Below are 23773 nucleotides of genomic sequence, written 5' to 3' on the forward strand. Positions count from 1 at the left end.
TTCCTGATGGGACCATGAGTTTCAAACCTCTGCGATTTTAGTTCATTAAAGGGGCCCCGCCTCGTCAGGTGTGAGTGTGTGTTGAGCGAGGCGGGATGATAAGCGCGACGCTCGCTGGTGCTTCTAGCGCGGTGTCGCCTCTGGACCGGCGCGCAGTCTTCTCGTCGTCGCAGGATAACTGTGAAATTTGAGCAGTGACCGTAACATTATATGGCCGAGAAATGAAGATAAAGGTGTAATGCAAGTCCCTTTAAGTGCTTTCAAGAATCTGTACCAGTTGTTTCACGCCTAAAAATTACTCTAAAAACATGCGTTTTAGCCATTTTAACTCTTCTAAAAATACAGTTTAAAAACTTAATCCGAAATCAAAAGTACTTTTCGGCCCTCAGTGAACTCTTAAAAGCTTTTCGTAAACAGACCACACTAGGATATCTCGAGTAGTTTTGAAATCGCGTTGTTTTTTCTGAATCTCTGCGCACCGTGTGTGTGCCCGGGTAGGTGGAACCCTTAACACGACTTCAGAAGAAACCACTTGATTTGAAAACTGCTTGAAATTGCCAGAGTGGTGTCTGATTAAGAAAAGAACTTTAGAATTAGCTGACGGCGGGTCGGCAGTTCTGTTTTATAATTTAGTTTTTTAAACTGTAATTTTTATGATTTTCAGAACAAATATTAGACATGAAACTCCCGGTAATGTTTCTTGAAAGCACCTTTCTTTATCTTCATTTCTTCACCATGTAATGCAATGGTTACAGCTTCAATCTCGTAGTCGCCCTTTGCATGATGAGAAGACAGTAAGCGAAGTTCAGGGCCTTGCGCTTAGAGGCGAAAACCACGCTAGAAGCACCAGCGAGCGTCGCGCTTATCAACCCGCCTCACCGACACACACACACACACACACACACACACACACACACACACACACACACACACACACACACACACCTGACTAGGCTGCCCCCTAAGGCTGTGTTTCCCGTTCATGTGAGCGCTCGCCTGCCATTGGCCGCGTCAGAGGAGGTCGTCAAACACATATGCGCCACCTGTTGTCCAGTGTCCTCTATCAGTCCGTTTGTGCCTGATGATGGGGGCGGACGCCAGTTCCCGAAACGTCGCTACTCTTCTGCCACAGCAAGCCCACTGTGTTCATCCGTGCTGTAGTCGTCCGTTGTGTTGTCCAGAATATCTTATTTGTATCATCGTTTGTCATTATGTTGTCCTAGGTTGTTGTTTGTTTGTTTGTTTGTTTTTCTGTTTGTGCTATAACATTCTCGTAGTTGTTAGCCCACTGCGTTCGTCTATGCCGAGATTTTTTTTTTCCTGACTTAATTCTTTCTACAGAATTCACTTTGCTTTCTTTTTATTTAACATTTGGCATTGACTTATTTTAGACTTGTTTTTTCTGTGTGTTTGTGTATTCATCTTTCTTGTCCATTCTTGTGGCATACTATAAAAACCAGCAATGGCGTATGTACATAAAAATGGTTAAAAATAAACCCTTCCCCATTGCAATGATCATTCAAGGAATGTCATAACTTCATATTTACGTTAAATACTGTTTTTAATTTATATACTTTTAGAGTGGCTTAACTTTTACATACGTTTTGCATTATATGCTTCCAATGTGCTAAGGTGGTATCTTTAAAGATTTTTGTTCACATAAATAATGTAATTTAAACGGTTTATTGAACTGAAATTATGAAGGCTTGAAAGTAATGCTACTGGCTACTTCGTGACTTGATTTGAATTTATTATATATATTAAATGGCTATCAAAATCCGTCCAAATTTGAAAATTTGTTAAGGCTAACTACAAACATGTTCATATATACATATATACACACACATATATACACTTAGCAATGTGCTTAGCAATGGCGTATGTCCAAAAACTTACATCAAGTCATGCACTCCCATTGCAGAAATCTTTCAAAGATAATATATACACATACACACACAGCAATACAATTAAGCCAGTAAAACAGTATTCAAGTTCAACATGACTTGTAACTTCGCGTAACTGACAGATTTATACATACTTATCAGCTACGTGAAATAACTAGTCCTAATTCGCATTTCCATACCTTAAAGCCCACGCAGCTAGGATCGTAGTAAATAACAAAGTTTACACTAAAATGTTCTTAATAAGTGTGGACATACTAGATATACACTTGTTTTGTTCACCGTTATATATGTTATGGTTACGCAGCGATTCCTCAAAAAAAAATAATCCGATGGTTTATCAGGCGCGTTAGGACCTACTTTGAAATCTTGCGAATCATTGCATCATACTTTCGCTTAACGATTTGATATTTGGGAAGAAACGCGGCGTCATCTCACAATCTTTAACAGATCGCATAAAGCTTTAGATTACCAAAGGTTGGTTCAATTTAACATTAACTACGATGTCAGCGAATCCACAAGACTGATGCGACGTCGACCGAAATGGTGACATGTTCGCCTCGGACGCGGCTACGACCCAAAAGCCAGGCAACTTCTGTAACTGGCCGCGAAAGCCTGGGATCTTTAATAATAAAATGGCAACGGCGGGGAAGAAGTTAAAAGATTTTGTAAATGACTTAAACGATGAAATTACTCGGCAATCAAATTATGATGCCACAGCGTTGCAACGGTAAGTAAACAAAAAGTTGTTTTTTTTCCCCAGTTACTACCAGAACAAAGTTACGTCTTCCGACAAGTGTTAACGTCAGGTAGAGTCAGGGCATGGTGTACTCATATTTTTTTTTTTTCCTTGACGCCCCTGGAAAACAGGGGGGGAAAATTGTTTTTGCTGAACTTTTGCTGGCGTACATAAGAAAAGACGAAAAAAGATTTGTTGTCTCCGTGTCTTCCTCCGGTGTAGCCATTACACTACTGTACGGGGCCCGTGATGCGCATTCCGTGCTGAAATTGTCATATTGAATCACGCACAGGAAGAATCACCCATCTGCAATTGTACCAAAACCGGCTGCAGAGGTTGTAAACTCTTTAATTGTCGGAATGAACGTACAATGTCCCACCAAAAAAATAAAGGCCATAGAGCTCTCCAGGACTTGAGAGACATTGCAGATGTTATGGGAGGAATGGTTATTTTACTGGGCCGGAGAAGTTCGCCAACTCTGCCGGTGTTTCAGAGAGGCACACTTGCAGAAGAAATCAAAGCCTTTCGTCAAGTCATCAAGCTTATGGGCAAACGTTAAAAAAAAAAATCAGCCTGGCAACGAATACGAGAGTGCACCACTACAATGACGCAGATGCAGGATATTGCGCGGACATAACATTAAACACTGGCGATGGGCGATTGGAAACGGATGCCGTAGGTTGTATTTCATTACCAGAGGAATTTTGTAATTTGGTGAATAATGGTGGTGCAGAACTTAATTGCTGACGTTTACCCGGATTTACCAAGAAATTTCAAATGACGACTAATGACTACGTATACGAGAGAAATTCTTGCGCCGATAAATGCGATCGTAAACAAATGTAACTCGGATGTTTTAAAAGAATCGCAAGGAGAAATAAAGGAGTAGACACAGCCATGGACACAGAACGGATCACTTCGTATCTCTCGAGTTATCAGGTACGCCCTCGCATGAGATCTGACTAAAAATTAGGCGTACCGGTCATGCTTAGGCGAAATTTGGACGCACGGCGATTATGTAACGGGTTCGAGACTCCGAATCGCACAATGTGGGCAGAAAATATTAGGTGCCATTATTTTAACAGGAGTCGGAAAAGGTGAAAGTGTAACCATCCCTCTGATGACCTCTCTTTCCAATTTAAAAGACTGCAGTTCCCTGTTAAACTCAGTTTTGCGATTACTATTAAGGCGTAAGGAGGAACATTCCAGGTGCGCCTGGAAAAACTATGATTTTCCCATGCCCAGCTATATGTAGCATGTTCACGTGTGTATTTAATGCCACAAAATTTGCACGTATTAGCGCCCAACGAAAGGACATACAACATTGTATATATTAGCGTCCTAATATAATGCTCTGTACTGAGCCCAGGATTGGTGCTGTATTAAAAACAACAATTTATTTTTCCTCACAACTACGAAAGCAAACCCGCGGGTGAAAACAAAATCTATAAATAAATAATTGTGTTTGTTTTCCATCAAGTGTAAACATAATATTTGTAATGATGCTTATATATTATAACAATAAACAAAATAATTAAGTAATTTGTTTTTACATGGTTTCTTTTGTTTATTTCAACCCAACGCTTGGCATACAACATTGTAAACAGTAGCATCCTTATGTAATGTTCTGTAGTTTTGTTCTGTAGTTTTTTTATGATAGAGCACCAATAATGAGCACAGATGATCGATGCTCTATTGAACCACGGGAGCGAAGCCTTGGGTAAAACCTAGTAAACTCTAAAGGCAGCAGAAAAAGTCAGTAAAAAATATTGTACTATTGACAAGGGATTTTTTTTTAGAAATAAAGTTGAACGACAAATTGATATATGATGACTAGAGACCCCGAAAAATGGTGAAGCGTGAAATTCACGAAATAACGCGAAAATTTGATACTTTAAACGAATTTTGCGACTTTCCTTTGATTTTGACATAGTCGCGAAATTCACGAATTTTCGCACAAAATAATGTCCTTATGTCGTAAGTTCTATTTATTTACGCCATCATAAACATAAGCGTGAAATAAACATAGACTGAAAGACTAGTGCCGTGATATTATCTTCGTTTAGACACGTTACTGAAATCCACGTATTTTTATTACTCTGTTTACAAGCAGTAAATATTGCCATCACAAATGTCAACAATCGATATGTGCGCACTACTAACATAACAAAATTGACTCCACAGTTTTCGTGTTTTGAATAATGGTCGTTTCTGCCGCAAGGCGCACTGGTGTCGATTTTTCTAACCTAATTTAATCGCATCGAGCTAAGATGGCAGTCATTTTTGCGTACACATATCTATGAGTGTTTACAACTACCGTCCACATTTTGTAAGTTTTGTGATACAATTGAATTTGTGGCTAAGATGCCGAAAACTTCGACACTGTTTGATCGCGAAAGAGAGATAAAATCGGATGATTTTATATTTTTGATCAGCGGGACAAAATTATGATGTGCAAGTTTTGCAACGTGCGGGTTGATTGGTCACACAAAGCCACGTGCAAAAACCATGTGGCAAATGACACACACAAAACAAAACAAAAAAGACAATTATTTTGTCAAGCATTCTACTGTGTCTAAACAAATCTCGATAGGCGACAACGTGAATAAAGCAAACAAGCTTGAAAGTGCAGAAAACAAGAATTTTTTTCTGGTTTTGTTAATATGATGCTGTAAGTTAACATTCCTTTGGAAAAAGCTGATCATCCAGCTATGAGGGAATGGTGTAACACCCATGTTGAAGGTTAGCCTTATTTATTTAGAAATGTTTTCCCCTTCTAATAAAAGTTCATAAGCATATGTAGACCTACAATATTATCGATTAACTTACCTTTACTTCAAATAAATATGCAAGTACCTCAGATTAACAAACACATAAATAGGATGGATTGCATTGTGAAATGGTGAGCACACCACAATATATTTTTGACTGACTGATTGATTGATGGTTTGACTCTGTGATCCAGCAGTACCTAATCTAGAAAAGGTTAGGTTAGGTTTGGCTAAGAATTGTTTTGAATAAATTAGCCCATTTATATTATCAGCGATAACCTTATAAATGCTACCTATTTATAAGTATATTGTAAGTTATGTATACATTTTAGGTGCAGGGGATTTGCCATCACCAGCCAACACTTTTAGAGAAACTTATGTCCCAAAAATTGGCCAGGCAAATAAGGAAGCAGTAAGGCTATGAGGTTTTTTTTTTACACCGCCAATGGCATAATTTTTTCACAATTTTTTGGGGTCTCTACTGATTGCTTATTTTTACACCGATTTTTTGCACAGCTTGCTAATTTTTACACCGGTTTTTTGCACCGCTTTTGTCATTTTTTTGCACCGCTTTTGTCATTTTTTTACACCGAAATGAGCAAGTTTTATTTACCATTTTCTGGGGTCCCTAATGATGACACAAGTTAAATAATGTACATTTTTATATAGGACAGACAAAACGTATGCTTTTACATAATTCGAATGACTACAACAAATATAATTATTCAGAGAAAGAATTTGCTTTTTAACACGCTTTTATAACCTCGCCTGTATGTACGAACGAATGGACTATGTAATAAAATCTTTCCATTCAATTTTTACCCACTTTTCGACGTCCGAATGTGTTAAAATCCAGATCAAGGAAATCCCCTTTTTACAACCTAAATCACTAGCGAGCTATGAACCATCTTGAAACATTACCTAGTATCTAGAATCAATCATTCTCTATAATTAATTTAATTGCCAATGACTTTATATAAATAAATAACATAATTATGTGTAGTTATTTATAAATGTTTTGGTCAATTTTATAAGTATATATTTAAAGGTTGTGGGGAACTTAAGGGTTAATTTATATTTTAATCCTAACACGAACAAAGACCTTGAAATCGTGTGGTAAACTATTTTGAATTGTTTTGAATTAAACGTGTGGGCGTAAATTTATTTACGTTTAAGGATACATACCAACGTTTAATTCATAATAATGTTGTATCATGCGATTTCATGCTGAAAACATAAACAGGTCCTCAAAACCATTAAATAATACATAATTGAAGTTCAAAACAAATTATTTACAATCACCTTTAATTTTTATGAATTAAATTTAAACCACAGCAAAATTAAGAGTTAATTAATAAAGGCGACACTCGCTAGTGCTTCAAGCGTGGTATCGCCTCTAAGTGCAAGGCTGTGAACTGCCGCGCAGTTTCTCGTCGCGCCTAGGGTGGAAGCATGAAACTTGCACCCGGAAGATCTGCACTTTAGCATAAAAAGTGGAATAATTGCGCTCCTACTAGAAGAAACAACATAGCTTAGTGGTATCGGGAATATTGCGCGAGGAAAAATTGCACCTGTGCACATAAAGTGAGATATCTTCTGTGTCGGAGTAATTTTTATTTATTAATTTTGTTTGTGTGTGCACCTTTTAACTATTGTTGTATTTACATAAATGACGTTTGTTGTTTGAGACAATTCCAATGTATTTAAAAACTAAGTTATTATTTTAGAAGCAGATGTCCTTAGTCAATAACATTTTTATATTTTAATCGTTATCTTGAACATTTTTGTTACACTTTTATTGGTGCTATGATATTTGAGCGGTAACAATAACAGTGCATTGCAGAGAAACAAAGACAAAGGCGTAATACAAGTCCCTTGAGTTCTTTCAAGAATCTCCACCGGATGTACTCTTTGAACATGCGTTTTAGCCTCAAACCAACGTAACCAAGACCTTTTCCGACAACACCTCATATCGCCGCCACTAATACAAATATATATATATATATTTTCAATTCAACTTAGATGGTTAATGCATAGATTTCATTTGCCGTCATTTCATTTTTAATACATCGCAAGTTGGATAGTACGCGAAAAATACCAGTCTTTTAAAACAAAACAAAAAAATTCAGTTAATATGCTCTCCAACCTTTTTTTTTGTTCTAACACTACTATATTCAAGTAAATATCTCTATTTAAGATAAATATGTAAATATCTATACTTAAGATCTATAGTTAAGATCTTTCAAAACAAATAATTCAGTGCATCTGCCCTCCAACTTTTTTGTCTGTGTGTGTTCTAACACTACTATATTCAAGTCAATAACTATAGTTAAGATTACCCTGCCAGTTTCTCGCAACCCCCCCCCCCTCCCCCCTTAGTTGCGCCCCTGCAAGCAGATATGCAGGAGTTGTTTCAAAATAACGCTTGCAACACCGAGCGTGACACTCGAGTGGTACTCCCGGCATGCAACTTTCCTTGAAGAAAACAAGTTTCGTGGAAGTGGTGTACAAAGCCTGCAAATTAAAAAAAAAATCAAACATGCTGCAAAACAAGTCACGCGCCAGGTAGGTACGCTACATGGGTGAGTTGAGAACTATCTTGAACCTATATAGCCGGTCGTTCATACTCGTTTGATTGCAACTGTGGGCCCGGTGAGGGAGGAAATTATATCCACGACATCCTACTCGCATCGGCATGCGATTACTCAGCCGGCCAATGAGGCGAGCCCACTTTCTGTTTCTTGCACAAACCGTCCGCGATTTGTTGCACATGTCTGCGCCTTAATTGGTGTGCATGCAGCAAGATCTATAATTTTATTAATAAAAGAATAAAGACGCAACGTTAAATGCGGGCGACCGTATAAAATACTTGTTTTAAACCAGTTAACCAAGCAAATTTTAACACGAGTTTTTTTGTAAGAAATGTTGTCGGAAAATAATGGACAGAATTTAAAAAATTTATATTTCCACTTCCACTGCCATAAAGCTGTAATAAATTGTCATAAGCTGTCGTAAAGTGTTTCGTAATACATAGACATGTATATAGTTTGAATTTAAAAAAAACAACTATACTGGCTGCTTACTTTCTTACACTGAGCAAACAGTTGCAGAAAACTAAGGAACTATGTTATTAAGTCGTTATAATTCACGGCGCAACGGGCCCCAGTAGCAAATTGGAATAGCCAGCAGCCTATTTTTTTTTTTTTTAAGGTTTGACAAACATTTCGTTTGCGTTGTTATTCAGTTGTAATTTTAAAATAAAAGAGATGTATATAATACGCGTATATTTATTCCTACAAATAGTCTGATGATTTTGCCGGTATCAAATATTTTCATAGCGATATAAATCCATAGAGAGTTGGGTTTATTACATCAGAATGCTTTGTTTAAGAATTGAAATCCAAGGCGTATATGATGTGAGCTATGATGTCGAAAAATGCTACAACTGATCATTATTTGTGAATGTGTCAGAAATCCCATCAGTAATGCTAGATATCGTTCTACAGACGGTTTTTTTATTGTAGGATTATGTTGCATGGTTGATACAATATTCAAGTAGTTTGCGTAGGACTGGCTAAAATGCATTCCGACGTATCTGAACACTTAGAAATGGCTTTAAAAAAAACATAGGCCTACATGTCCCCAACTGCACAAAAAATAACTGAAAGACAATATATGAATGACTCACTTAAAATTTGAGAGTTGAGTAGGACCAATGCTACCAAATGATGGGAACAAATAATTTGTTGTTTGAACAGTAAATTCCCAGCTGCAGAAAATAAACTATGGTGTAACGAATGTAAACCATATTAAATTATTATTTAATTCATGTCGTCAATGACATTGATAAACTTACTGTAACAAGTTTCAAAAAACCCTACACTGTATTTGTTTTTGGAAATTAAACAGAAATATTAATGAAAACTTACAGATATTTGTAAATTTGTACATGTACATAACCACTGTATCACTACAAAATGATGTTCGCAGTAACACTGGGTACACGGAAATTTACGTTTGGAGTTGCCCCAGTACCTCGAACATCTAAAGTTATTTGTAATCCGTTTCCTGAATAGCTTTCCAATATTAACTGCGCACATTTATGAACACGGTAAAACCAAATAAAGTCAAATCATGAATTTAAATATACAACTATGAAGCAATTTTTGTAAGAAGTATTCAGTATTTCATACATGCAAAAATAACCATAGGCATGAGTTGTACAAATTCACAGTATCTTTCTTGTAGTATTACAAACCATTTCTTGGCAACTGCTCTTCCAAGAGAATCTTTTGTAAAAGTACAGAAAAAAAATTTTCCTATGTACCTACTGCTAAATAAGTAATTGCTCAGCAATTATCAGGAAGTTCTTCACAGTCTGTCACGACTCTTAGCCTAAAACACCATTTCATAACGCAATACAGCGCGCACCTCCAATGTGTGTGACCACTTTTCCAGCACTCACGTCTTTTTTTCTGCCTCGCTGGTGTTACCATACTTAGCTCAGGCCTTCCTGTCTGCCGTTTGTCTCTGTTCTTGAGCACTCTGCGCATGCGCCATTCATCCTCTGCTATATCTACTCCCTTCTTAAATACAGGAAATATTGTCTTTTTTGCCACGAATGCGTAGAGACACGGAAATTTTCGGGGATCCGTCCGGCCACTGGGTAGATAGAATCCAATGTCATAGGTGTGCTCAAACCCGCATGTTTGCGTTTCCCATCGGTTTGTTTCTCAGCGAGAACATTTTGTACGCTTGTTGATTGACGCTACCTGATTCGCTCGCTCACTCTCCTGGCTGGGGAATCGTCGGCTCGCGGTCGTAGAGGGGCGTGTCCAAAATAACAGCGCGTCCAATCACGAGCACAGTGCGGCGAGAGAGAGTGAAGGGTTTGCATTCTGACTTGCGACTAAATGAGTGCGCGAAATTTTCGTTGTCCATCCTATTACATGCGCTGCTTTGCAAGTTACATTTGGGAAACAACTATTCCTGCTGATACTAATTTACAAAACTGTGAAGGTCTGAGACAATTTGCACGAAACAGACTATATATATATATATATATATATATATATATATATATATATATAACAGTGGGTCTAAATTCTGCTGCCAGTTCACCATAACACATTAAGTTGAAAACGGAAAAAAAAAAAAAAAAAAAAAAACATCTCCACGACTTACCGTCTTTGAAGTTGGAGCTGGACAACATTTTTATAGTTAAATAAAAAAAGAAAATATTCAACCCAGAACACGGAAGCGTCTGCAACACGTTTATTTTAATGCACTTTCACTTCCACTGCTAATTTTTTTCACTGTAGCATAATTATTTCATTGAAATAATTGGTGGTAATAACAAGCCACATAAATATGTGGGAAATAAATGTGCTACCGTTTATTTTTGTGATAGTTTTAATTTCCGCACACCCTTAGGTACATACTTGCGAATCCTACAGATTTCCACCCATATATATCGTACCCTGAGTACAAGACTATCGTGACTCAAAAATCAGTGCAATACTATCACAACTCAGATGCTATAATATTGCACATATTCTTATATAATGTTTTCCAGAGTGCAACACTACATTATTTGCCATAAGTCCCGTAAAAGTAAATTAAATATTGCGATAGTCTTGCAATGCCTAGATGATATTTTCCTGCTTATGGTAAAAATATCTCATAAAGTCAATTTTTTGAGTTACGATAGTCTTGTACTCAGGGTGCGATATATACTTTATTAGATCGTACGTACGCTACAGCAACGTGTATAAATATCTGATACGTAAATAAACGCGAAAACATTACATTACGAAACGTCGGCGAGGAGAAAATCGCAATTTATGTGTTTACTGCGCGCGAGAGAACTTGGGAATAACAGTTTCGCTTCGGTCAGAGACGTGTAATGGGGACGCAGTACGATGTTTTACGACTTTAATTACCGATGTTGTCGAGGAGAGTAATATAAAATTTAAAAAAAAAATCATTGACCTTGACGTCTGTGCGTTGGAAACGTACTTCGTGCTCTTCCGGGTAGAGTTTTTGTTTCATTTCGGTGCTGAATCTATTTTTTTTAGTTTCTTTAAGGGTCCTGCCTATCCGGACACACACACACACACACACACACACACAGTGTGCAGTGCTTCAGAAAAAAAAACACGCGATTTAAGAACGGGTTAAGATATCAAGAGTGGTGTCTGTTTATGGAAACCATTTAAGTTTAATCTAGGGCGAATGAGTATTTGTGTTTCCGTATTTCGTCTTAAACTGTATTTTCAAGAGAGTGAAAACGGACAAAACGCATGTTTAAAGAGTACATCCGGTGGAGATTCTTGAAAGAACTCAAGGGACTTGTATTACGCCTTTGTCTTTGTTTCTCTGCAATGCACTGTTATTGCTACCGCTCAAATATCATAGCTACAAATAAAAGTGTAACAAAAATGTTCAAGAAAACGATTAAAATATAAAAATGTTATTGACTGAGGACATCTGCTTCTAAAATGAGAATAATAACTACAAACGTAATTTATGTAAATACAACAATAGTTAAAAGGTGCACACACAAACAAAATTAATAAATAAAAATTACTCCGACACAGAAGATATCTCACTTTATGTGCACAGGTGCAATTTTTCCTCGCGCAATATTCCCGATACCACTAAGCTATGTTGTTTTTTTCTAGTAGGAGCGCAATTATTCCACTTTTTATGCTAAGTGCAGATCTTCCGGGTGCAAGTGTCATGCTTCCACCCTAGGCACGACGAGAAACCGCGAGCCAGTTCACAGCCTGCACTTAGAGGCGATACCGCGCTTGAAGCACCAGCGAGTGTCACCTTTATTAATTAATTCTTAATTTTCCCGTGGTTTAAATTTAATTCATAAAAATTAAAGGTGATTGTTAATCATTTGTTTTGTACTTCAATTAAGTGTTATTTAATGGTTTTGAGAACCTATTTATGTTTCAGCTTGAAATCGTATGTTACAACAATATTATGGATTAAAAGTTGGTATGTATCCTTAAACATTATCAAACCCAGCCTTAATTTTGGACCATCACAAAAAAAATAACGAATAACAGCAATTTCGGTTGGTAAGGACAATAAAACCTACGTATGAAGCTTTCCTTTTTTCAGTCCACTCCACTTTTCAAACTGGTATCCTGATTTATAAGACGCATTCAAGTCGGAAATCCAAGGTAGCTATGGCGAAACTCCTGTTAAGCGCGAACGCACTATAGAGCCCGTGGAGTCTTGCCAACTGTCCGCAGTGTCACAGTTAGTTCTCGGAATGCGAAAAGAGGGCGAGAGCACAGGCCAGAAAACATTTTCCTCAGTTGGCTGGTCTTCTTCTATGGTATTTCCGCGAGACGTCTCAATCACGGGGGGGGGGGGGGGGGGGGGATGTCATAGCTCGCGTTAAACCGTGTTATGATATTTATCATTGAGAACACTAATGCCGATATCCCCAGACATAAAATATAAGGGCATATGTGTTGAATATGCTACACACGTTCCTTAACCGTATTCCTAGTGTACGATATGACACTGCCAGTCCCTTACTTTTAGAGAACGGATTTCGGTGTCCTATTCGTGACCGATCTGTTGCCCAAATTCCGCGCATGCGCAGAGCTCACATTTTTCGTTAATTTCGTTCAGATGGCGGACCCGCGTCTGAAGCCATGAAATCGTATATAGTCACTTTCGTGATCATCGGGGGGACGTACCAAAAGAGTGATGGTGTGCCAAATGAAACTTTACGATAGCGAAACTATCCTGGTGTATATTTTGCAAACTTCGATGGACATGACAAGAAATAATTGCAGCTTAATAAGTGCTAGAGGAAATTAGAATAACGGTGCTTCTATCTCTAGTATCTATTTTAACGTCACAGTTGCATCGATGGTTGCGAATCGTCCGCTAGAATGAGTTGGAAACAGTTTCTAGCTTCGCGCAGGGCACCGTTTATTAAAACGGTTGCCATTTTTTTTTCCTTACTGGGATTCAGTTTGGTCACGTGTTGGAATACGGCCCGAGAGTTAGGTTACAAGGCAGTGCTTATTCGCTAGCTTACCCGCGCATCTTGGGATATCGTCCTAATTAGATCACGTGACTGGAAATAAGTATTTATTCGCTTAGGATCGTGATTACTTTTAGACCTGGTTTATAAACTACGCAGCAACGCAAGAAACGCGAGACGCAAAAAGTTATAAAAGAACGAGATTTTCAAATGTCCGTTCATAAATTACGCAAGACGCAAAAATACACAACGCAAGCATCGGCCAACTTTCAAGTTCTTACGTTTTGGCTTGCGTTTCAGCATTACATATTTGAAGTTTTCAAAAAAAATTGGTTGTCTGTAAAGTCGGTTTACGGACGATAGTTTAAAGTGACAACGTCATAACAAAACATTGATGAAATGATTGCATACTTTATGAATAAAATTGAATCATTTTTATTTTAAAAATAAAAGAATAAATACTTGAAATTATATTAGTAATCAGATTTTTAAAATGCAAGAATAATTAACCTTTATTGCCGAAATTGTTGTTGTAGTAAGCAATGAAAACCACATTAACTTTTCGTTTAAATATAATTATGAACAAGTTTTCATATAAATAAACTGTAATCAAATATCTAACATAATCTATTATTACTGCACTCGCCGACAGATGCTACCTTTTTTAATAATAAAAGAATAAATACTTGAAATTATACTAGTAATCAGATTTTTAAAATGCAAGAATATTTAACCTTTATTGTCGAAATTGTTGTTGTAATAAGCAATGAAAACCACATTAACTTTTCACTTCACTTTATAACCAGTCGACGAAACAGTTCACGTGTAGATGTAAGTTGTGTGCTGCCGCTGTCTTTCTTCTCCTCGGATGCGTAGGCCAATCGAGTGGAAGAGAGATGCGGCGCAAGCGTACAATGAGCGTAACGGGACACAGCGTAACGGAACAACACTTTTTCGTGCGTGCAGCCGGCGTTCATCGATTTATTAGACGTTGTCACGTCAATAATAATTCAATTTTATTCATAAAAGTATTCAATAATTTCATCAATGTTTTGTTATGACGTTGTCACTTTAAACTATCGTCCGTAAACCGACTTTACAGAAAACCATTTTTTTTTGTAATTAGAACAGATACATTCATGTAAAATTACAGATATTTGTACATTTGCATGAAAACAATTGTGCCACTACTAAATAAATGCTCGCAGTAATACTGGGTTCGGATTCTTAACCGAGAATTTACGCTTTGTGTGGTCCCAGTACCTCCAATAGTTAGTTATTTGTTAACCGTTCCCTGGTTAGTTTTCCAGTATTAACTATGCACATTAATAAATATAATAAAACAAAATATCGTCGAAATGTAGCATATTCGATTTTCTTTTCCGTGGTTTTAAAAAAAATAGGCTTGAATGAAACATCAATTTAAATACAAAGTTCTGCGCCGATTTTTCGTAAGAAATACTAAGTAATATTTCGAGAAACGTATATCATGTAGGTAGAAATTATCATAGTCACGTGTTGAACAAAGCTACGATACATTCCTTGTAGTAAGTATTACAAAATATTTCTTGGAAACTGATTTTCACATGAATGTTTTGTTAAAGTATAGAAAAAATTTTCTGGGTCCCTTTTATTTAATACGATTACTTCTGCAATGTTTATCAAACATTCTTCACACTGTCAGTGTCCTTTTTTAAGTACTTTTTTTATAGTATATGCCAATTTTTTTTTTTTTTTTCGTGATGAACATGCAACCGAAGTTTGTGTTTTCGATTTCAGAATCACTCTGCCTAGAACCTTCGCTTCAGCCAATAGCAGATTAGGGACGTGTGCAAAATTTAAGTATGTTGTAAATAAATTAATTTTTACAATGATGATGTAATTCACTAAATTAGTCCCGCAATAAACTGATTCAAGATGTTATTTTTAACAGATGCCATTATTGGTTACCCTTTATATATCTTAAGAAACCTCAATAACATACCAAAAAAAAGATGAATATACAAAAAAAATGAACATGCATGCCTGAGGACGAGAACATACGTGCGTCTCTTTGTCGTCAATTTGTCCATTATTTTTGACGTGACAACGTCTAATAAATCGATGAACGCCAGCTGCACGCACGAAAAAGTGTCCCGTAACGCAAATTGTCCTGTTACGCTGTGTCCCGTTACGCTCATTGTACGCTTGCGCCGCATCTATCTCTCTTCCACTCGATTGGAACAACCATCGATTTGACTTTTTCGAGGCACATTAAACTTGAAACACTCCCATTCGTTTCCTACTTTTCCTATCATCGTCCTATCGTTAACAGAATAACACAGATTGGAACCAGTTAAATAGTAAACATGTATAAAAGTTATAGTTAAAATAATCTCTTCGTTAAAGTAATAAACATATTTGAATTAATGAGTGCAAATAAAAGTAAATTTATCAATTAAATTGAAGATTTCAATTCACTCCTTCTTTGTATCCATACAAAATAGTGATAATTCAATAAAAATGATTCAATTTTATTCATAAAAGTATTCAATCATTTCATCAATGTTTTGTTATGACGTTGTCACGTTAAACTATCGTCCGTAAACCGACTTTACAGACAACCAATTTTTTGTTGTTTATTATCATCGACGGACTCGTCTGCTTGTCGCTGTTTTGTTCAACATAGGTTTTTTTTGTCTTTATTTGCTGTCCTTGTTGTAACTGTCTCGTCATTGTCAGGCCAATGTGTCAGTCTGTGCTTAAATACTGTTTTATTTTTACTTATTAATTCCAAGGAATTTTCCGTGCGGTTTATGTTCTTGATTTTTTGACATCGGCTGAGTTTAGATTGTTTTCCGTGTGTCTGCATGTTCAGCCTTTTTTTTTTTTTTTTTTTTTTTTTTTTTTTTTTTTTTTTTTAGGTTATTGAGTTTTCTTATGACATATATTGTAACCAGCAATGGATTATGTTCAACCCATCATCTTGAATCAACCTTCCACGTTGCAAGAACCGTTCAAAGACCGCAATGAGCTGATGAACACGGATCTGCAAAATTCTTATTGTTTCTAGACACCGTGGCAGTGGTGGATTTTGCAATTTTGTACTCGGTAGAGTCCGAGTAATGTTGTTAATTATTGGCTTCTTCTAAATCTTATCTCCTGTCCGAGTTTATGCTACATTCATCCATGTGCTTATTTTTTCCTAAGAATTTGGTTATATTCCAGTCACTTAGATAGCTTGCCGCAAAAAATTACGCGAATTTTCATTAAAAAAGAACACACAGTTTTGTGGAAGCCACGAAATATCTTGTCGATAAATAACATGCCAAAATATTTTATGGTGACGGCAATAATACTTTCTACGAAGTGGGTTGTCACTGACAGCAAACTTTTGCTGTCACTAAGGGCCTAAATGGCGTTGTTGGGACTAAAAAAAACCTACTTTCTCACATTCTGCATCCAATGTTTTAAAACTCTTAAAAAAATTGTTGAAAATTATCAACGCATATAATTTCTTGGGAAATTACCCGTGAACGTATAGTGTCTCTCATACGTTATTTTGTTTAGGGAAAAAAATCAAAGGCTACGGAAATGTACCATTTCTGTAGGTACGGTAAATTTCCAATGGAATAGTAAACTGTGAAAATTAGTGTTCGTGTAACTGAAATAAATTATGTAAACTCACATATATTTGTAAATTTGTACGTTCACATGGAAGCAACTTTATCGCTACAAAAAAAGTTTTGCAGTTATTCTGGGTCCAGATTCATGGCCGTACATTTATACTATGGGTTGTCCCAGTACCTCCAATATTTAAAGCTATTTGTTAACCGTTTCCTGAATAGCTTTCCAGTATTTACTATGCACATACATAAACATAATAAAACCAAACAAATTTGACTTTTTGGTAATACGATTATGATTTTTATGGTTAAAATATTTAAATTGATATAAAACATCATTCAGAAATTAAAGTGATGTGCCAATTTTCGTAAAGCGACAAGATATTGTATATTATTGTTTCCCAAATACATATGTTATACGTTCATAAATAGCCATAGTAATGTAATGTACAAATGTAGAATATTTTTTTTCTTGTAGTATTACAAAATACATATCAGAAACTGGTTCCCAAGGGAATATTTTGTAAAAGTACAAAAAAATTGTTTCTTTGTATTTTCTTACAGTGCAGTGTTACAGATTCTTTAAGACTGGATCATTTTACATGTCTCAATTTTTAAATTTTTAAAAATAGTTTTAGGTTTAAGTTGTTGTGCAATGTGTTTTTATTTTATTATTAATGTATGTTTTTATGTTTGTTTTTGTGTCATTCTGTAAATGGCCTCCAGTGACACAAGTTGTTTACAAATGTGTATTCACAGAAAAACAGCGGAAAAAAATACCAGTTGATTATTGGCACTACACAATTAAAAAAACTTACAATTACATTTGTAAAGGTTTAGAATTTCGGACTTTTGTCGTGTTCTTCTGAGAAACTACTACCTTTGTGTAATTTTACACAAATGTTTCTAGAAAACCTAATTGTGCTACAATCCGAATGTATTTATAATCATTACAATAACTAACATGTTAAGTTATACACAAGCAAAAAGTGTTAAATTAATCAAATTCCGTTTTATGTCAGTTCACTGTACTTGTAGGTACACTCATACGTCATTATAAAAGTGCAAAATATTTTTTTAGAGTAAATTTAGAACTACTGAGGTTCTGCAAAAAAAAAAAAGTATTGTGCTCTTTGGAACAGAATAATGACAAAAATGAAATGAAAATTGTTTTAAAATACACATGCATGCATACGTTAATTTATGCGGCATGCAGTTAAAAAAATACACAAACTGTTGACAAATTTAACAAACCAAGCAATTGTACTTTCAAACTTTTAATAGTAATTTTGCTTGAGTAAAAATACACCAACACATGGAGTTGCAAAATTTTACAACGGTCGGTCGAGATTATGCTACCACAACACGTTTTGTGTAAAATTACACTTTTTTTACAGTGTACTTTTGAGAACTAAGTATGAAACAGACTAATATTAGGGTCACGTATTTTTCGCGAAAAGATTTCCATAACAGCTTTGTGTTAAATTAATTAAATTAATTTTTAGCATTGCCTGTATTCCGTGGTTTGGATGGGATTTTTTCAGGTACATGTCTACTCTCAACAGTACACCAATCACAGCCATCCAGTGCGGAAGAAAACACGTCCTGACCGACCCGGCAATGGCTTCTCTTTCAGACGGCCGCCAATCACAAGGGAGCAATCGCTAGCGCGGGCATAACTTATTGCAGTCTAATGAGCGATTACTAGGGGCATGCATATTTCGCGAAAAGATTCCGGGACTTGCTGAAAGTTAAAACACTGTGGCATAATCGGTGTTCCGTGATTGGGTGAGTTTCTTTCAGGTACGTGTCCACTATTAGTTCACCAATCACAGTGATTAAGTGCGGATTCAAACGCGTCCTGAGTGGCCCGGTCAAACAAGGCGACGACTTCTCTCGCAGACGTCCGCCAATCACAAGGAACAAAGCCGCTGGTACGGGTATACCTTGTTGCATTCTAATACGCGTAAAAATCTTTTCCCCCTAGCGATTCCATTATTTTACGGGGAGAAAAAAAAACATTACCCTAACGATAGAGGCACGGAAACTTCGCAGATTCACTTGGTCACAAGCTAGAACGCAAATCTTCCTACTCTTGTACTGTGTTCACGAGCACACCGACTTGAACCAACCATGCCCAGCAGGGAGAGACATAAGCGAATAAGGCAGTGCCGATCAAAGAGAACAGAAAGATTCTCACTTCATGGACAAAGCAAACGTTGGTAGAAACATTCATAAGGCTTTGAATTTCAGCCTGATGCCAAACGAATACGCAAAATTTCCGTGCCTCTACCCCTAACTGTAAGTGCTCAAAGATGGTCTGTAAACACTGTAAACGTAAACGCATCTCACGGAACGGAGTATTCACAATGACACGCATGCGGACGCTGGTCCCGTACGTATAAAATCGGATTACGTCGCTCGGGGCGACCAATGGAAGCCGAGTATTTAGCTGTGGTGATAGCCATGGTTGTTTACAATTTAAATACGCGAAACTTCGTTTCAAGTACAAGAATACCTAGTGTTCTAGAATTTCTTTTAGGTTTATTTTTATTAAATACGTCAATCCTGAACGTGTTTAGTCTTCGGATCACAATTTCATTTTTGTTAAATTAATTTTTATTAATAGTAAATATAAATCTAATTTGGTAGGAACTGGAAAAAAAATTTGCATTTTCAGAAAATATTAATTATTTTACCTGGAATTTCAAAATTCTCAAATTTGTTACGATTTTGACAGCCAAAAAACATGAAATTAATTTTTGTGATAGAAATGCAAACCATTTCTTGAAGTAGCCAGAGGCATTGCAGTTAAACCTAAAAAGTTTCAGTTCTACAATAAATTAAATTCTTCTTATTTGTACAACCCAAACACGTTAAAAATGTAACTTAGACAGCTAATTATGCAAAAAGTATGCGCTGTATATATTTTTTATTTCGTGAAAGTTAAACAATTGAAAAAGTCTAAAAGTTGATCAGCGATTAATAGGGGCATGCAGATTTCACGAAAAGATTTCGAGACTCGATGAAAGTTAAAACACTGTAACAGTCTGTGTTTCGTGATTGGGTGCGTTTCTCCCAGGAACATATCGATTTTAACAACACCAATCACAGCTATTCAGTGCGGAAGTAAACGCGTCCTTGAGTGGCTCGGTAAAATAAGGCAACGACTTCCTTCGCAGACGGCCACCAATCACAAGGAAGAAAACGCTGGTGCGGGTATACCTTGTTGCAGTTTAATAAGTGTTCAGATCTTTTCGCGAAAAACGCCTGCCCCTAGTGATTAATATAAATATAAAATCATTACCTGAATTGAGACACACTCCCGTAATGATTGCTCTATTTACAACCGCATGAATCAGCACATGTTTCACCTGGGCCCAACTTAACTAGTTATAGTCTAAAGTTTAATATAGGGGGAGTTAGTCATGGTATCAATCGCAGCCATGTCTGGCCAATCCCCGAATACAGCGCACGATACATGCCACCCTGTCTGCACGGCTGGAACCCAGCATGATTGGGACGCACATAAACCATACCTAGGGACCGGAAAAATTCGCGAATTTAATGACCTACAGGATAGACTCCAAGATCCTCTTTGCATTCGGACAAATTACATTGCTGCTCATTGGCTACTGACTCGTGACAAATATTAACTAGAATGTTTTTGATCCGATACTTCTTTCGTTGAGGATTATTCATTGGCTCTGATTCCTTCAGACAACCTGTGGTCCAATCACTGAAGCAGCGAAAGGTTAAACACATTTTGATTCTAGCAATATCACGAAATGAAACCGCGAATGTTTCCGGTCTCTAACCATTAGGGACACCTGTATTTCGCGGATACATTTCGTTCCAAGGTATGTCACAAAACACTGTAGCTTTTTCTTAGAGTGATGGGCGAATCGTGTGCGTGCAAGCAGTATGGTATCCAAATTCCCATTGGCCCCGTCAAGTGCGGGAAAACACTTCTCGCCGACCACAGCCAATAACTACAAGAAAAAAACTACGGTGTTTTGCGATGTACCTAGACGCGAAATACAGGTGTCCCTACTAACCATATCTCTCCCTATGTTCCCAAGCCACAGTCTGAGGGGGTTGGAAAGGGAGGGAAGCTCACCTGCATCTGTAACCACGTGTCGAGCAGGTAGTTCTGTCCGGCCGCCCAGCCTCCTCCGCCTGCGTCCACGGGGTGGTCGGGCACTATCTGGTCGTGGTCGTCATCCAGGCCTACCGCGGCGGTGGGCCTCAGCACGCAGCACGAGCCGGCGTCCATTCCCGCCGCCCCGCGCCCCTCGTCCTTCGTCTCCCCTCGGCAACACGACCCGCGGGGGAAGCTGGGTCCTCGACGCTCGACCACCAACCTTCTGGTGTCCTCGACGGTCGACCACCACCTTCTGGTGTCTTCGACGGTCATCCACACACCTTCTGGTGTCTTCGACGGTCATCCACCAAGCTTCTGGTGTCTTCGACGGTCATCCACCAACCTTCTGGTGTCTTCGACGGTCGACCACCAACCTTCTGGTGTCTTCGACGGTCATCCACCAACCTTCTGGTGTCTTCGACGGTCATCCACCAACCTTCTAGTGTCTTCGACGGTCATCCACCAACCTTCTGGTGTCTTCGACGGTCGACCACCAACCTTCTGGTGTCTTCGACGGTCATCCACCAACCTTCTGGTGTCTTCGACGGTCAACCACCAACCTTCTGGTGTCTTCGACGGTCATCCACCAACCTTCTGGTGTCTTCGACGGTCAACCACACACCTTCTGGTGTCTTAAACGGTCAACCACCAACCTTCTGGTGTCTTTGAAGGTTGACCACCAACCTTCGGGTGTCTTCGACGGTCATCCACCAACCTCCTGGTGTCTTCGACTGTCAACCACACACCTTCTGGTGTCTTCGACGGTCATTTACCAAGCTTCTGGTGTCTTCGACGGTCATCCACCAAGCTTCTGGTGTCTTCGACGTTCATCCACCAACCTTCTGGTGTCTTCCACAGTCAACTACCAACCTTCTGGTGTCCTCGACGGTCAACCACCAACCTTCTGGTGTCTTCGACGGCGCCTGCTTCCTACCGTGACTGAAGACACGCGCGCACACGCACACGTCCGACAACCGAAAAAACACCGCACATAAAAATTTAAAATAAAAATGTCTTGGAGAGATATTGTTGTATGTTCTCAAGACGGTCTCCTGTCGCGGAGGGCGGGTCGTCGTGGGAGGCTCATCTCAAGACGCGCGGGCGACTGTCCGCAGGCAGGTCCGAACCTCGCCGCTACGCTCTCGCCACGCTCACTGGCGCTGCTCTCTCTCTCACCGGGAGATCTCGCCTTCAACGGCTTGTGAGTTGGTGGAGGGGGGGGATAGGAGAGGGGAGACTCTCTCTCTCTTTCCCCTCCCCGGGCTTCCCTCGCGGTACAACATCCCGTCTCTCTCCGTCCCTTCCCGCGCTCGCGGTGTTTATGAATGGACCCGTTCCGCGATTGGCCGTGGCCCGAGGGCCAATCAGCGGGCGGGAGAAGGGGGAGAGAAAAAAAAAAGGGTGGGGGTGGGGAGGGGGGGTATTTCACTAGAGCGTGTGGTCTCTTCTTTTCGGCGGCGTCTTTTGTCTTTCGTTCCTTCTTCTTCTTCGCGAAACTTGCTTCTTCTTCTCCCCTTTCCACACAAAACTAGGGTCACGGGGGGGGGGGGAGAAAAAAAGTATCCGCGGGTTCAAAGACCTTTAGGATAGACTCCAAAGTCTTTCCCGCATGTGCTCCGCACACAGTTTAACCAATGACACGATTATATCGGTATTTCAATTGTAGCCTGGCGCGAAATTAATCCCCGCATATTTTTTTCCGGTACCTATGCATGTATTTTTTTTTCGCGGAAAAAAAAATTATATGAGCGCTCAGTAGACTGCAATAAGTAGAGACCTGCAAAATTCGCGGATCAATGACCTCCAGGATAGACTCTACTACACTCTACACACTCGGGCAAATTCCACCTGTTCATTGGCTGCTGACTTGTGAGTCGTCTCGACCGAGTGTCTGTGATTCGACACTTCTATGAGTGAGGGTCTCTAATTGGCCCTCAGTCCTCCATATTAACTGTGAACCAATGGCAGAAGCAGCACTAAGGTATAATCATTTGAATTGTAGCATATCACGAAATGAATCCGAGAATTTTGCAGGTCTCTAGCAATAAGGTGTGCCCGCGCTAGCGATTATTCGCTTGTAATTGGCAGCCGTCTGCAAAAGGAAGCCGTTGCCATGTTTGGCAGGGACATTCAGGACGCGTTTGATTCCGCACTGGATGGCTGTGATTGGTGTTATGCCAGTTGAGACGTGCACCTGAAATAAATCCAGACAACTCCGAAACAGAAGACAAGACAACACTACCAAGCTGGTCTGAAAGTCTTAACTACATCCTTGATCATTTCGCGTCATAGTAGACTTGGAACACGCATACGTTTCCTTCGCGTTAATGCAGCCAATTGCAAACAAGGAGACGAAGTGGTTATCCAGTCACGTGTGGCCCGCCAAAAGAAATGAGACTTTGCTATCGACCAACTTTTCCGAGAAGTAGGGGCCGGCAAAATTAGCATATGGCTATAAATATGCTATAGGCTATTTTCGCTAATTTACACTTCAGAACACCATTTTTTTTAATTTCCACCATAAATGCTATTTTAATTAATTCTCCAAATAATTGATTTTTTTTTTTTTTTTTAGCTAAATTAGTTTGAAATGTCA

The 23773-nt window shown here is 38.4% G+C and overlaps 1 protein-coding gene and 1 long non-coding RNA gene across 2 annotated transcripts in view; one reads left to right on the forward strand and one right to left on the reverse strand.

Moving 5' to 3' along the window:
• Window positions 1–22342, reverse strand: part of LOC134540785 (Krueppel-like factor 5) — a 305075-nt gene extending 282733 nt beyond the window's left edge. The window contains exon 1 of the mRNA XM_063383707.1: window positions 21154–22342. Within this exon, the coding sequence (XP_063239777.1) occupies window positions 21154–21450 (297 nt within the window). The 5' untranslated portion in view covers window positions 21451–22342. The remainder of the gene's footprint in view (window positions 1–21153) is intronic.
• LOC134540787 (uncharacterized) overlaps window positions 1–23773 on the forward strand; it is a 660317-nt gene that overhangs the window by 624941 nt on the left and 11603 nt on the right. The window lies entirely within an intron of this gene.

This window comes from Bacillus rossius, chromosome 17, assembly GCF_032445375.1.
Source record: "Bacillus rossius redtenbacheri isolate Brsri chromosome 17, Brsri_v3, whole genome shotgun sequence".
In the NCBI taxonomy this organism is placed as follows: domain Eukaryota; kingdom Metazoa; phylum Arthropoda; class Insecta; order Phasmatodea; family Bacillidae; genus Bacillus; species Bacillus rossius.